Below are 15,000 nucleotides of genomic sequence, written 5' to 3'. Positions count from 1 at the left end.
ACATCTCCCACATCTCCTACATCTCCCACATCCCCCAGATCTCCCACCTCTACATCTCCCACATCTCCTACATCCCCCAGATCTCCCACATCTACATCTCCCACATCTCCCACATCTCCTACATCCCCCAGATCTCCCACATCTACATCTCCTACATCTGCTACATCTCCCACATCCCCCAGATCTCCCACATCTACATCTCCCACATCTCCTACATCTCCTACATCTCCCACATCCTCCAGATCTCCCACATCTCCTACATCCCCCAGATCTCCCACATCTACATCTCCCACATCTCCCACATCCCCCAGATCTCCCACATCTACATCTCCCACATCTCCCACATCCCCCAGATCTCCCACATCTACATCTCCCACATCTCCTACATCTCCCACATCCCCCAGATCTCCCACCTCTACATCTCCCACATCTCCCACATCCCCCAGATCTCCCACATCTCCTACATCTCCAACATCTCCCACATCTCTCAGATCTCCTACATCTCCAACATCTCCTACATCTCCCAGATCTCCCACATCTCCCAGATCTCCTACATCTCCAACATCTCCCACATCTCCTACATCTCCCACATCCCCCAGATCTCCCACATCTCCTACATCTCCCACATCTCCCAGATCTCCTACATCTCCCACATCTCCCACATCTCCTACATCTCCCACATCTCCTACATCTCCCAGATTTCCCACATCTCCTACATCTCCCACATCTCCTACATCTCCCACATCTCCTACATCTCCCACATCCCCCAGATCTCCTACATCTCCCACATCTCCCAGATCTCCCACATCTCCTACATCTCCCACATCCCCCAGATCTCCCACATCTCCTACATCTCCCAGATCTCCCACATCTCCCACATCCCCCAGATCTCCCACATGTCCTACATCTCCCACATCTCCCAGATCTCCTACATCTCCCACATCTCCCAGATCTCCCACATCTCCTACATCTCCCAGATCTCCTACATCTCCTACATCTCCCAGATCTCCCACATCTCCTACATCTCCCAGATCTCCCACATCTCCCAGATCTCCCACATCTCCTACATCTCCCACATCCCCCAGATCTCCTACATCTCCCACATTTCCTACATCTCCCACATCCCCCAGATCTCCCACATCTACATCTCCCACATCTCCTACATCCCCCAGATCTCCCACATCTATATCTCCCACATCCCCCAGATCTCCCACATCTACATCTCCCACATCCCCCAGATCTCCCACATCTCCTACATCTCCCACATCCCCCAGATCTCCCACATCTCCTACATCTCCCACATCCCCCAGATCTCCCACATCTCCTACATCTCCCAGATCTCCTACATCTCCAACATCTCCCACATCTCCCAGATCTCCTACATCTCCAACATCTCCCACATCTCCCAACACCTCCCACATCTCCCACATCCCCCAGATCTCCCACATCTCCCACATCTCCCAGATCTCCCACATCTCCTACATCTCCCACATCTCCTACATCTCCTACATCTCCCACATCTCCCAGATCTCCCAGATCTCCCACATCCCCCATATCTCCTACATCTCCCAGATCTCCCACATCTCCTACATCTCCCAGATCTCCTACATCTCCCACATCTCCTACATCCCCCAGATCTCCTACATCTCCCAGATCTCCTACATCTTCCAGATCTCCTATATCTCCCACATCCCCCAGATCTCCTACATCTCCCAGATCTCCTACATCTTCCAGATCTCCTATATCTCCCACATCCCCCAGATCTCCTACATCTCCCAGATCTCCTACATCTCCCAGATCTCCTACATCTTCCAGATCTCCTATATCTCCCACATCCCCCAGATCTCCTACATCTCCCAGATCTCCTACATCTTCCAGATCTCCTATATCTCCCACATCCCCCAGATCTCCTACATCTCCCAGATCTCCTACATCTCCCAGATCTCCTACATCTCCCAGATCTCCTACATCTCCCACATCTCCTACATCTTCCAGATCTCCTACATCTCCCACATCCCCCAGATCTCCTACATCTCCCAGATCTCCTACATCCCCCAGATCTCCTACATCCCCCAGATCTCCTACATCTTCCAGATCTCCTACATCTTCCAGATCTCCTACATCTCCCACATCCCCCAGATCTCCTACATCTCCTACATCTCCCACATCTCCTACATCTCCTACATCTCCCACATCTCCCAGATCTCCCAGATCTCCCACATCCCCCATATCTCCTACATCTCCCAGATCTCCCACATCTCCTACATCTCCCAGATCTCCTACATCTCCCAGATCTCCTACATCTCCCACATCTCCTACATCCCCCAGATCTCCTACATCTCCCAGATCTCCTACATCTTCCAGATCTCCTATATCTCCCACATCCCCCAGATCTCCTACATCTCCCAGATCTCCTACATCTCCCAGATCTCCTACATCTTCCAGATCTCCTATATCTCCCACATCCCCCAGATCTCCTACATCTCCCAGATCTCCTACATCTTCCAGATCTCCTATATCTCCCACATCCCCCAGATCTCCTACATCTCCCAGATCTCCTACATCTCCCAGATCTCCTACATCTCCCAGATCTCCTACATCTCCCAGATCTCCTACATCTCCCAGATCTCCTACATCCCCCAGATCTCCTACATCTTCCAGATCTCCTACATCTTCCAGATCTCCTACATCTCCCACATCCCCCAGATCTCCTACATCTCCCAGATCTCCTACATCTCCCAGATCTCCAACATCCCCAAGACCTCCCACATCTCCCACTCTGATTCCGCTCTCTTACCGTCCGGTCCTCCAGGTACATGGTTTTGGACAGGAAGTCGATCCCGATGGTTGCCTAGAGACAGAAAAGCATCAGGTTAGTGAGGGCAGGAGCTCAGAGATCTGGAGAGTGTGAGGATTTTATACAGCACCTGATACGTGTTATCGAAGCTGTCATACATGAAGCGTGTGATCAGGGAGGTTTTCCCAACTGAAACCCAAAACACACAGAAGACTGGATTAAAAAATTATACAATTATCAGAAATTAAAACAAATACAGTTTATATCTAGAAACAAATAAAAAAATATCAGATTTTCCAGTTTTAATATAATAGTTTGTCATTTTCAGGGAAAATTACACGAGAACACGTCCTGCACTAGCCTAGTGTTTATCCAATTAAATGCTCCCCAGAACGTGTATGCCCCGCCCACCAGGGGTGTGTCTTGGCTTAGCAGTGGTTTATTCCATGTTAAAGAGGAATTTGGAGTTTTCCGTGTTGATGAACTCTTCTGAGCTTCTTCTCCGACCTACACTCAGGTTTTTCTCTCCATTTCACAGGGAATGTGTCGTATCTAAAAAAAAAGCAAAAGTTTGTGCACCCCTGATCATCACATCCATATGCTCTTGTTGAACATCTCAGTCCAGATTTATTCCCTCTGTGTTTGCTGTTATAATCAACTCCATTTTTCTCTTCTCCTCTCTTCTCTTCCCTCTCTCCTCTTCTCCTCTTTTCTCTTCTTGTCTCTTCTTTTCTCTTCTTTTCTCCTCTCTTCTCTTCTGTTCTCTTCTCTCCTTTTCTCTTATCTAATCTTCTCTTCTCTTTTTCTCTTCTCCTCTCATCTTCTTGTCTTCTCCTTTCTACTCCTCTTTTCTTTTCTACTCCTCTTTTCTCCTTTTTTTCTTCTCTTCTCTTCTATTTTCTTTTCTCTTCTCCTCTTTTCTTCTCTCTTCTCTTATCTAATCTTCTCTCCTCTTCTCATCTTCTCTTGTCTTCTCCTTTCTACCCCTCTTTTCTCTTCTCTTTTCTCCTCTTTTTTCTTCTCCTCTCCTCTCCTCTCCTCCCTCCTCTCCTCTCATCTCATCTAGTCTCTTCTCTTTTCACTGCAGATGTGGAAGCATCTGTTCCTCCTTCCATGAGGACAATCATCTCCTGATAAAAGACCTTCTACAAACCTAAAAACACTACTGATATAATATCCTCCACTGCCATAGAGGGGATTAGTCACTTAACCCGTAATATCATCTGTTCATAATGAGATGAAAAGTCACGCTGCTGTGAGAGAGCCTGAAAAAACACGGGTAGATCATTTTAGGAATTTGTTTAGGATCGGTTTGACATTCCGACGTTCCTGACTGTCTCTCTGACACACGGCAGGGCGTTTTCATGTCATACAGGTCAGTCCTGTTCCTCAAACCAGCTGCAGGAAAACAAAGACACGCGACACACGACACACACTCCAACACCGTCTTTGATACACTTCAATGGAGGAAACAACAATATCACTAGAAACGGGGGGGTGGAGTCAAAAAAGGGGCGGAGATCTTTATGCACACTTGTAATCCGAATGCAAAATGCATCAAATGACATCATGATAATGTACATAAAATAAATGTTAGATTATCTGAGCAAACTGAAGGGTCAGAACTTCAGGACTTCAAGGACCTCCTTGGATCTCGATGTTTATCCAAGCCATAAACACATTATTTAATCAGCAGAACAATCCAAATTCAGATCGTTTATATTTGAATTGCATGCTAGTCATGCTAGGGTTCATACTAGCGCTGCTAGCAGACCGTATTAGCAAAGCGAGGCACCTACACTCTCTGCTACTTCCTTCCAAGCTTTCTTCATAATGTCTTTATATACATTTAAGGTTGTTGTTTATGACAACATTTCCAGAAACCTACGTTTTCCAAAGTGCAGGTAGGAACTAAAGCTGTTGTAGATTGCTCTGAGGATTCATTAGAGCATAAAGTGACTATTTAGACTTATTTCTTTAATGTGTCATAGCTAATCTGCATAGAATTGAAAAAAAAAGCTCAAATTGCAAATGTAGAAATCATGACTCTGTGTTTAACTCCATAGAAATATTTTAATTTTCTGTAGCTTATCATTGCACGAGTCTGGGGAGTTTAGCCTCAGGGAACAAGGTGGAGGTCATCCTGGATGCAATGGCAACACATTACAGGGTATAATCACACACACACACACACACACACACACACATTCACATACTACAGATAATTTACAATCAACTGAAGAACCAGGAGGAAACCCCTGATTCATGGGGAGAGCATGCAAACCCCACACATACAGGGAGGAGATATCTATCTATCTATCTATCTATCTATCTATCTATCTATCTATCTATCTATCTTAATGGTGAGAAAAAGAGAGAGAGACTGAAGTACTATAGTAACATATTATAGTATAAATATTATATTTCTATTAATTATATAGCATTATATAGATCAACAGATAAACATATTTTTTCAGGTGAATAATTTTAAATCTTTAAATTCAGATTAGTATAAAATTAAAAAATATATAAACATCATATTATATTATATTATATTATATTATATCATATTATATTATATTATATTATAATGGTGTATTGTGGGTGAGGTGAGGGTTGCCAGGTTGCTGAATGCCACCCTACCAGTCTGGGTGTGTCTCCGTCTCTCTCTCTCGCTCTCTCTCTCTCTCTCTCTCTCTCTCTCTCTTTTCTTTTTATCTATTACACAGCACACCATATCCCACCTTGGATTTAACCCTGGGTTTATATATGTTAATGTACATTTGCAGTGTGTGTGTGTGTGTGTGTGTGTGTGTGTGTGTGATTTATTCTTATTCTCCTAATACCACTGCACCAGAATCCACAAAAACAACACCACCACCTTTATTCTTCATTTTATGATGTCTAATATGAAAGGAAAGGTAAAGGTGGTGTATATAGAGGATTGAAATAAATGTCAGGTGTGTATTATTATTATTATTATTATTATTATTATTATTATTATTATTATTGGTGCATTGCTATAGATTTACATTACATGACTAATCAAAAATAAATAAAGAAAGATATTGACATTAACATCGTGACATCATGTATCATAGTGTGATGTACATTTAATCCCAGTGTGTGTGTGTGTGTGTGTGTCTGTGTGTGTGTGTCTGTGTGTGTGTGTGTGTGTCTGTGTGTGTGTGTTGAAGCGCAGGGACTCACCACTCTGTTCGCCTAAAAAAACAAGTTTAAATTTCCGTAAAGGGTTTCCAAAGTCGTTCCCCACAGACATGTCGGCGGTCAGTATAGTCCTGTGCTTTTTCTTCAGTCTGGTTCCCAGTTAAACCCCGCAGATGGACACTGGGTGAGGATGAATCCCAGCTTCCCGACTCGCTGGATGTTGCAGCACTGCTTTGCGATGTCAGTCCTGCCTCCCACTGCGCATGCGCGACTTCCGCCTCACGCCCGCCTGCGCTTCCCCGAGTCCGCCATTGTTGTTGCTGTTGTTGTTTCGGTCGATGGACCAGCAGCATTCCTGTCATTCCCCGAATTCCTTTAACGTTATTAAAATGTATACAGATTTTACAAACACTTCCCCCGAATTCATTCATCCAGCTCTGTATGGTGTCCTTTAGTTTTGTGTTGAATCCATGACATGAACACCTTCACGTTTAACCTGTTTATCTTCTCAAAAAAATTCACCTGTATTGTTTATTTTCAGCATAAAACAAGCAACTATTCAAGATACACGGTGTCCAAAAACTTGTGGACCATCACCTGACCATTATATGTGCTTCTTCACTAAAAATTGTTTTAATCACACAGTTGTATAGAATGTCTCTATGTGTGTATCTCCACTTCACTGGAACTAAGAGATTCGAAACCTGCTCCATCATGTCCCTGTGCACAGAGCAGCTCCAGGAAGACATGATGTTGGAGGTGAAGGTGGGAAGAATAGTGAAAGATCTCGAGTGACCTTCACAGAGTCCTGACTCTGACTCAACCCCACTGAACACTTTTGGGATGAACTGCAACTGGAGTCTCCTCAAACATCCCAACATCAGGGATTCTAATCTTCTGATCTGGAGTCTGATCTTCCTGATGCTCTTGTAGCTGAATGATCACCAATCCCTACAGCCACAATTCAACATCTATTGTAAAACCTTGGGAAAATTTAAACCAGAGTCTCCTCAACATACCAACATCGGAGTCTGATCTTCCTAATGCTCTTGTAGCTTAGCTGAATGATCACTAATCCCCACAGCCACAATCCAAGATCTAGTGGAAAACCTTCCAAGGATTGGAGCTAATTAATGGTTTTGGTCCAGGGTTTTGGAATGGATTGTTCTGTACTTAGGTGTCCACATATGTATGGCCATATAGTTTCATTTTTCATCTATTTTTAATTTTCTGAATGTAAAATGGATTCTCATTTCTTATGTTATATTTGTTCTTGCAGTTGTGGCCACTATGAGACAATTCACAAAAGAAAAGTCCATAAGACATGCAGGAATAACAGCATCTTTGTCTTTACTGGACATGTGGTAAATAAGTCAACCCCACTAAATACCTTTGGGCTGAACTGAAACACAGACTGAACCCCAGACCTCCTCACTAATGCTCTTGTAGCTAAATGAACACTATGCTCCTCATCTAGTGGAAAACCTTCACAGAAGAGTGGAACTGATTATAACAGCAAACTCAGGAGGAACCAACCATTCCCCCTTTTTTCAAGGTAATAAGGCCTAAAACAGTTTGTCATGCTACAAATAAACCACATAGCTTAAACTCCTTTGTCCTGAAGATGTTAGAAACCTGAAAGTTACAGCTTTATCTCTGGCTAAACTCTTTCCATAAATGTTAAATAAACATCTCCTCACAGAAAACTTCACCAAATCAATGATCCCACACATTCTAGCATTTGACCTGTGAATGAGCCGGTACTTATGAAATGATAGCATATCAGATTTAATAATGTAAACACCTTCTGACTATTTGAGAATTCAACAACACATTGGAATAATGACATTTAACATAGTCCAAAAGTTTTGGGACATCTGTCTTACATGCATGAATGTAATATGGAGTTGTCCTGCCCTTTGCAGCTATAACAGCTTCAACTCTTCTGGGAAGGCTTTCCACAAGGTTTAGGAGTGTGTTTATGGGAATTTTTGACCGTTCTTCTAGAAGCACATTTGTGATTTCAGGCACTGATGTTGGACGAGAAGGTCTGGCTCTCAGTCTCCACTCTAATTCATCACAAAGGTGTTCTATGGGGTTGAGGTCAGGACTCTGTGCAGGACAGTCAAGTTCCTCCACACCAAACTCACTCATCTATGTCTTTATGGACCTTGCTTTGGTCACTGGTGTACAGTCATGTTGGAACAGGAAGGGGTCATCCCCAAACTGTTCCCACAAAGCATGAAATTGTCCAAAATGTCTTGGTATGAAGCTGAAGCATTAAGAGTTCCTTTCACTGGAACTAAGGGACCGAGCCCAACCCCTGAAAAACAACACCTGAACTCAATGATTTGGAGGGGTGTCCCAAAACTTTTGGCAACATTGAATATAAAACATGCTGAAATGTGAATTCATCATTCAATCATTTTCCATGATGTCATTGTCCATGATATCTTTATACCCAATATGCAGGCAACAAATCAGTCATTACTTACCTGGCAGTTAGATTCTGCTTTATTAAACTGGCCACAATATGGGGCTGCAGTTTATGATAAGAGCATACAGTACACTTCTGATGTATAATAAACGCCACATCAAGGCTCTGAAATTGTGACAACAATTTTAATATTTCAAATCAAATGTATATTTATTAAAGATATGAAATGATTACATTAAGACATTCCTGTATGATGGATCTGGTTATGTTTATTTCACAGCCTTTTCTAACAAGATCTCTACTTGTTAAATAAATTATTTTATTTAATTTTAAATAAAATATTACATTTTATTTCTTTGTGTATCAAATTTGTGTGATTGCTTTGTTCTCACATCTTAGTTCCTGCTTGTTAGGATGCAGTGACAGGATGTGTGGACGTATAATTTGACACCAAATGTACTTCAAATGAGACATTCTTATTCAATGAAACATCACTCAGAAGCCGTGTCACTTACTCTCTGCACGGTATTGTTTGTCACTGCTCCTACACAAACAGGACACAGTGTGATTACAAAGTTAATGAATATTTATTAAAACCTCTTCTCTCCTTACTCCTTAAAAACTACCTGAAATCAAAGCTGATCTTACAACATTAGCTCGTTTCCTTTTTGCATGATTCACTGATACTAAAGACTTAAAACCTACCCAGATCCCTGCCATTTCTTCTGGAAATGTGTCAGTTATGTGTAGTGTCTCTGGAGGTATTCATTATTGAATATTTTTTGAACATTGGAAGAATTGATGGAGCTGGATTTTGGTTCATGTTTTAAAAACTGTAGCGTCAACCAACCAAGGAAGTATCTATCTTGTTCTCTGCCCCATGCTCTTATAGTAAGAAGTTAATATTCCAATCATAATACAAATCTAAATACAAACAGCAACAGCTCATCTGCAGTTCAAAGTATACCAGGATCTAGGAACAGAACCATCTAACCATCTAAACCAAACCCTAATGTTCAAAGTCAAACAACTCAGCTTCTTTCTCTTTCCAGAAAACAAAGCTGCGGTCAATGTATTTACAGATTTCATCATTAGAAAAACATGACAAGTCTGTGCTCCCATCTGCCCTGTGGCTTCTTTCATCTAGCACATCCTCAACCGTGACCCTAGGAACTGTCCTAACTTCAGAGTCTTTCAGATACCTGTTGGCTGGGACCTTTGCTTTTGTCCCAAAGAAGCGGGCTTTGATGTCTTCAAAGCCATCTTTCCATTGTCGCTTCCCATCCTGAATGTCTCTCAGGACAGCACGATGGAACTCTCTAACCGTCTCCCATGGGAAGTCCCCAACATGGTCAAAAACTTCAAAGCAGAGTAAGTGTCTCATTTTGCGCTCATCAGCAAGCAGATCCTGCTCCAGGATGTGGAAGTACCCCAGCATGAACAAGTCAAGGGTCAAACTTTCATAAGGCATGGGTGCACCATCTATTCGAGGGAGGAAGTGCTCAGGGGAATAAGTGATCGTCTTTCTCTGGAGGCTCCGGATCTGGCGTGATGGAACCCCTGAGTTGATGGCCCTCCAGTTGCGAATCATTTTGTCTATAGCTGTCCTTTGTCTGTAGAGATGATACAGGGAGCCACCAGTCGACTGAGGGACTGGAGTCGGCACACTGTGACCTTTGATGTTATTCTCAGACGACCTCTGTGTGTCTAGTTCTTGTTTCATTTTAGCTCTCATTGAGATTGCATAGGCAGACTTTTTCCAGTGGCCCAAGAACAAGACAACAATTCTCTCTTTGCGCAAGCTGGTGGTCTCCACAACCTTAGCTGGTTCCTCGCCGGAGGTATGTTTGCAATTTAGGTTGCAGTCATTAACAAGATTGAGGTCTTGATTTAGGACATCTGTTTGTGAGGGATTGGATACATTCTGCTGTTTGGGATTGGAATTAGACATGTTGTTTAACATCCCTGAAAATGGATAGATATTTCCAATCTGACCTTCAAAGGTGGATCTTAAATTCCTTACAGAAACTCCTGACAACTGGATCTCCATTTCCACCTTCTCTCGCTTGGCCTTATACCTTTCCGGCTGGGTTGAGAACACTGAGGCCAGTTCTTTGTTGGGCATTTTGGAGATACCATAGTCTACACTTTTGTCACTTTTGTCTGACAGGTTGTTCAGAAGCAGGGACATGCTCTTCACGATCCCGGATATACGGTTGCACCAGATGGGGAGTGCAAGAGTGTCCTTCACCTCAGGCTTCTGCTGAAACTGAGTATTGATGGTGATGTTAACAATGGGAGCAGGTAGGAGGGTTTGGAGTTGCTCGGCCAGACGTGTTAATTCCAGCTCATAGGCCTGACACTTTTTCTGCAGGGAAACGGTTTCAATCTGTCCCTCCAAGTACACCAAGTCATCTTCTGTTAGCAACTCACCAAAAGGGCCCAGAATAGCATTGTGAACCTTGGAGTATCTCCAGCCATCTATAGCTTTGTCATCCTGGTAGGAATAAAAGAATAACAAATCACTATCTATAAGAGATTGTGAGTAATTAACGCATGTGGAGATGATGCTTACCTTTCTCCATTGGTCTTCGTCATCTTGAAGTCTTGCTTGAAGTTTACGCACCATCACTTGCCTCTTCCACTCTGCAATAGGCCTCCCGTGTTCATCGTGTGTTGGAACCAATGAGTCTATATCAGAGAGATTCACCTCGTCTGCTGGGAGAGCAACCATTCCATTTTCACCTTTCTACAAAAGACCAGAATAAAAATTATTTTGCATAATCCTTTAATCTGTTTGGATCACATACTGATCTTAAAGGACATATTTGCTTGTGGACGTACTGTAAAATGCAGAGTGTATGGCCACCAATTAACCCACTTAATTTCAAAGTGGTTTAAGAAACTAATCCTTCTGGTTGTGATCTTTTGAAGTTTATAGTTAACAGGAATTCCGAGTGTGAACTAAACCCATCAGCATGTCAGGATGTGACACAAATTTGAACTGACAGGAATGATCATGCATGAGATAGACTTCCTTTACTCCTTAGCTACATTTACCTCGTAGCTACTTCGAATGCGTTTGTTGGTTGGCTTATATGAAATCTGCACTATTTACCAAATGTCCAGTAAAGACTGCTGTTATTCCCGCATGTCTCCAGGATCTTATGGACTTTGTCCGATGCACCGGTGTCTTGCTTTCCTCTGAGCACTGTCTCATAGTGGCCACGACTGCAAGAACAAACATCACAATAGCATAAGAAAACAGAATCCATTTTACAGTCAGAAAATTAAAAACTGATGAAAAATGAAACTATGTGGCCATAAGTATGTGGACACCTAAGCAAAACCCTGGAACAAGCTCCAATATTTGGAAGGTTTTACACTAGATGTTTGATTGTGGTTGTGGGGATTAGTGACCATTCAGTTACAAGAGCGTTAGTAAGATCAGACTCTGATGTTGGGATGTTGAGGAGACTCCAGTTTCAGTTCATCCTAAAGGTGTTCAATGGAGTTGAGTCAGAGTCAGAGCTCTGTGCAGGACACTCGAGATCTTCCACTTTTATTCCAACCTTCACCTCCACACCATGTCTTCATGGAGCTGCTTTGTGCACAGGGGCATTGTCATGCAGGGTTTGAGCCTCTTAGTTCCAGTGAAGGGAAACTGTAATGCTACAGATACATTCTATACAAATGTGTGCTTCCAACTTCCACACCATGGTCAGGTATATGACCGTTGGTCATATATAGTAGTGTATCCTGACTAACGATGCTGTTTTATAGTATGTTACAGTAAATTATAAGAAGTTCAAATTGAATAAGATGAGCTCACTGACCTGCTGAAGCAACTTGGACATGGTGAATGGAGCTGATTCCATTGCTTGTGAGTTGTGAGGATGAAGAATCGGGGCTTGAAGCAGGACGAGGCTGAGGAGGAACCTCCTTCATCGGCTGCTAGGAACAAGGCAGGAATTAAGAGACTTTCTGCTGAGTGAGTGTTAATACTGCTTTGTTAAAGTTATGCTACAGCTCTTGCACATGTAAAGTGTTTATTATTTACATCAGGATAGTTTTAAATGCCAACTTATAAATGCTCTTCTTTCCCTTTTAAAGGATCTGTAATATGGGTCTTGTGTTTATTACCTTGCTGTTCTCCATAGCAGTGTTGCGACTTTGCTCTCTGGACTGCTCAGTAACGTTTAGATGCTGACCTTCTGTCCCAAATGGAGTCCTTTCCTCTTCTATCAGAATGATCTCCGGGGAAAGAAGACACTCTTCTGATTCATAAAACTATAGAATATGACATTGCAAAGCAGATCAAAAAATAAATCAGGATAAATTCCTTTACTGGATATAATTCTGTACTCGACCGTGTATTCAAATGCTGTAGACTATATATACTGTGCGTTTCTAACAGGTTCGATACAAAAAACATGAACAAATTCAAGCGTTCTGGTGTTTCTCAGTGTCTGGAACTTGAATTCAGACTCTGACCATGGTCCAGAAATCGACTGAAATGGTATCACACAAATCAGTCCACTGTGAACACTGATTCACTGGACCTCTCACTCCTCATGAAGGCAAAAAGTCATTGCAAACGTCCTGAGGTCAAATACAGTAGAGATAAAACAAAAACAAAATCTTTGACTGTGAAGCTGTTTCATTTCGGATAAAGATGTAGTGCACTAAACGAAGGCAGCCCATGGAGCAGGATACGAGGCTCAGGTTGCCCCTGAATAGGATGAGTCGGGTTACATCAGACTTGTGCTTGCAGTGATTAAAGGGTCTTAATGCTCCACTACAGTATCTTAAACCTCATGCTGTTTGAGTTACAAGGCAAATAATCAAAGAACAAATTTTAATAAATCACACTATCCTAAGATAGAGTGCAAAACCAGTACTATCACTTACTCTTAAAGCAATATTAAAGAGTATTACTTTCATAGAATTTCTTATATTTCTCCATTATATTATATAAAACTCCATTTAGTAAACAATAACAGAAACCGATTGTGCTACTTGTCAGTACAAATTAATAAATATATAACAGTAAAAGCTATTACTATAATGCAATAACTTTTATGCAATAACTTTCACAAATGCTCCCAAAGTAGACTTTGTTTAAAATCATATAGAATCCATGCACAGAAATGCCACTGAATTAGCACCAGATGCTACATTAAAGCTTAGTTAGTAAGCTAAGCTAATTATACTACTTGACTAGCAAAAGAAATGAGTTCTTTCCTGAGAATTGAAATCTCAAATACAAACGTCATAATGATGTGGTTTGAACAAGGATGTTTTCAGGCTTTTTCCGTTTCCAGAATTTAACTTATTTACCATTGTTTATGAGATTATCCTCATCTACAGTAATTGTGACCTAATAACCTGCAGAAAGATAGCAGAACTAATGCTAAAACTTAACACAGGAAATGGAGCAATGCAGAGTTTACACTTAGTTAATTAATTGACATAAACTGATAGCGAACCTAGCTGAGATGTAAATAGAAATATGCTATAACTTACAGTCGAGAGATGCAGGAGCTCCAGTGAAGGAGCAGAGCTCAGATCAGTAACGTCCCGATTATCACATTAGTGTCTGAATGTCTAAGCATCTCTGCTGTGTTATGAGGAGGTCTTCTTAGCGAGGCGTTATTGAATAATTAAATGTGCGGGGTTGAGTGTCCCGTCGTTTCTCAAAATCACGAGGGGTCTGATGACCATGTATAGGATTTACGTCATGTATGTACACAACACAGCCCCGAACATACGGGGGGTGAAAACCTAACCTACAACCACCTACACTTCCAGTGTAATTGAATGCGTGGGCAGTGTGCTATGGACCAGCACTTTAACATATGAACAGTCATGCCCAGATATCCTGTAGTTATGATTTCCGAATAGAACGAGATTTTCCTCAACATGTTAAATAAAACAAATCAATTTACCTGGAAATGATTAAAACTTCAAACCGTTGTCACTCTTTAAAGCCTCCTTGTATGCACAGATGACATTTTCGTGAGTTTACAAGCTCAAATATTCTCTATATGGTCCTCATGTATGGATGGTACGATCATTTTGTCCACTGAGAAAGGCTAAGTTTTGAAAAAACATCAAGCTACAAACCCCTGGACCAAGACGATTGAATGCTGAACTCATCTTTGAGATCCAGAAACATTATAGACTGGAACCCGAGGAACCCTTAACACTCAGAAGTGGACATGCCTGTGGAGAACCTGCATGAGATCATCAAGGCTAACTCTTAAGGGTTGAACATCTGAGTTGAAGTGAAAAGCAGAGAAGAAGAGAAAGCTGGAGAATATCTTCTGGACCCAGGATAACATTAAGGTGGTGATGATGATTAAGGAAAGCCAATGTCTCAGCAGGGTTGTGTTGTGTTCTTCTGGCTGTAGGACATTGAAGCACCAGAATGAAAAGACAAGTTTTAGTGAATTGGTCAAATTTCTACTAGGAACCCAAGGATAGGTGAGAGCAGAGTCAGTTTGGTAGGTGATGTGGCCCTGAAGATCTAGCCAAATATTACCACTCAGGATGAATTTCATGAATGCAGACCATACAGTAGAAATTACAGAGGTTC

The 15,000-nt window shown here is 42.0% G+C and overlaps 2 protein-coding genes across 2 annotated transcripts in view; both read right to left on the bottom strand.

Moving 5' to 3' along the window:
- rab6bb (RAB6B, member RAS oncogene family b) overlaps positions 1 to 6,224 on the bottom strand; it is a 12,800-nt gene extending 6,576 nt beyond the window's left edge. Inside the window, exons 1-3 of the mRNA XM_058414046.1 lie at positions 6,008 to 6,224; positions 2,928 to 2,986; positions 2,798 to 2,851 (exon numbers count right to left, since the gene is read on the bottom strand). Coding sequence (XP_058270029.1) covers positions 2,798 to 2,851; positions 2,928 to 2,986; positions 6,008 to 6,077 — 183 coding nt within the window. The 5' untranslated portion in view covers positions 6,078 to 6,224. The remainder of the gene's footprint in view (positions 1 to 2,797; positions 2,852 to 2,927; positions 2,987 to 6,007) is intronic.
- A 2,428-nt stretch (positions 6,225 to 8,652) lies between these two features.
- The window catches only part of espnlb (espin like b), a 16,677-nt gene continuing 10,329 nt past the window's right edge, over positions 8,653 to 15,000 (bottom strand). Inside the window, exons 6-10 of the mRNA XM_058414047.1 lie at positions 12,546 to 12,692; positions 12,239 to 12,353; positions 11,521 to 11,633; positions 10,978 to 11,151; positions 8,653 to 10,899 (exon numbers count right to left, since the gene is read on the bottom strand). Of these exons, the coding sequence (XP_058270030.1) occupies positions 9,412 to 10,899; positions 10,978 to 11,151; positions 11,521 to 11,633; positions 12,239 to 12,353; positions 12,546 to 12,692 (2,037 nt within the window). The 3' untranslated portion in view covers positions 8,653 to 9,411. The remainder of the gene's footprint in view (positions 10,900 to 10,977; positions 11,152 to 11,520; positions 11,634 to 12,238; positions 12,354 to 12,545; positions 12,693 to 15,000) is intronic.

Source organism: Hemibagrus wyckioides, linkage group LG17, assembly GCF_019097595.1.
Source record: "Hemibagrus wyckioides isolate EC202008001 linkage group LG17, SWU_Hwy_1.0, whole genome shotgun sequence".
NCBI classification, from domain to species: domain Eukaryota; kingdom Metazoa; phylum Chordata; class Actinopteri; order Siluriformes; family Bagridae; genus Hemibagrus; species Hemibagrus wyckioides.
The sequence above is the reverse complement of the archived record's forward strand: the minus strand, read 5'-3'. Positions and strand labels throughout refer to the sequence as shown.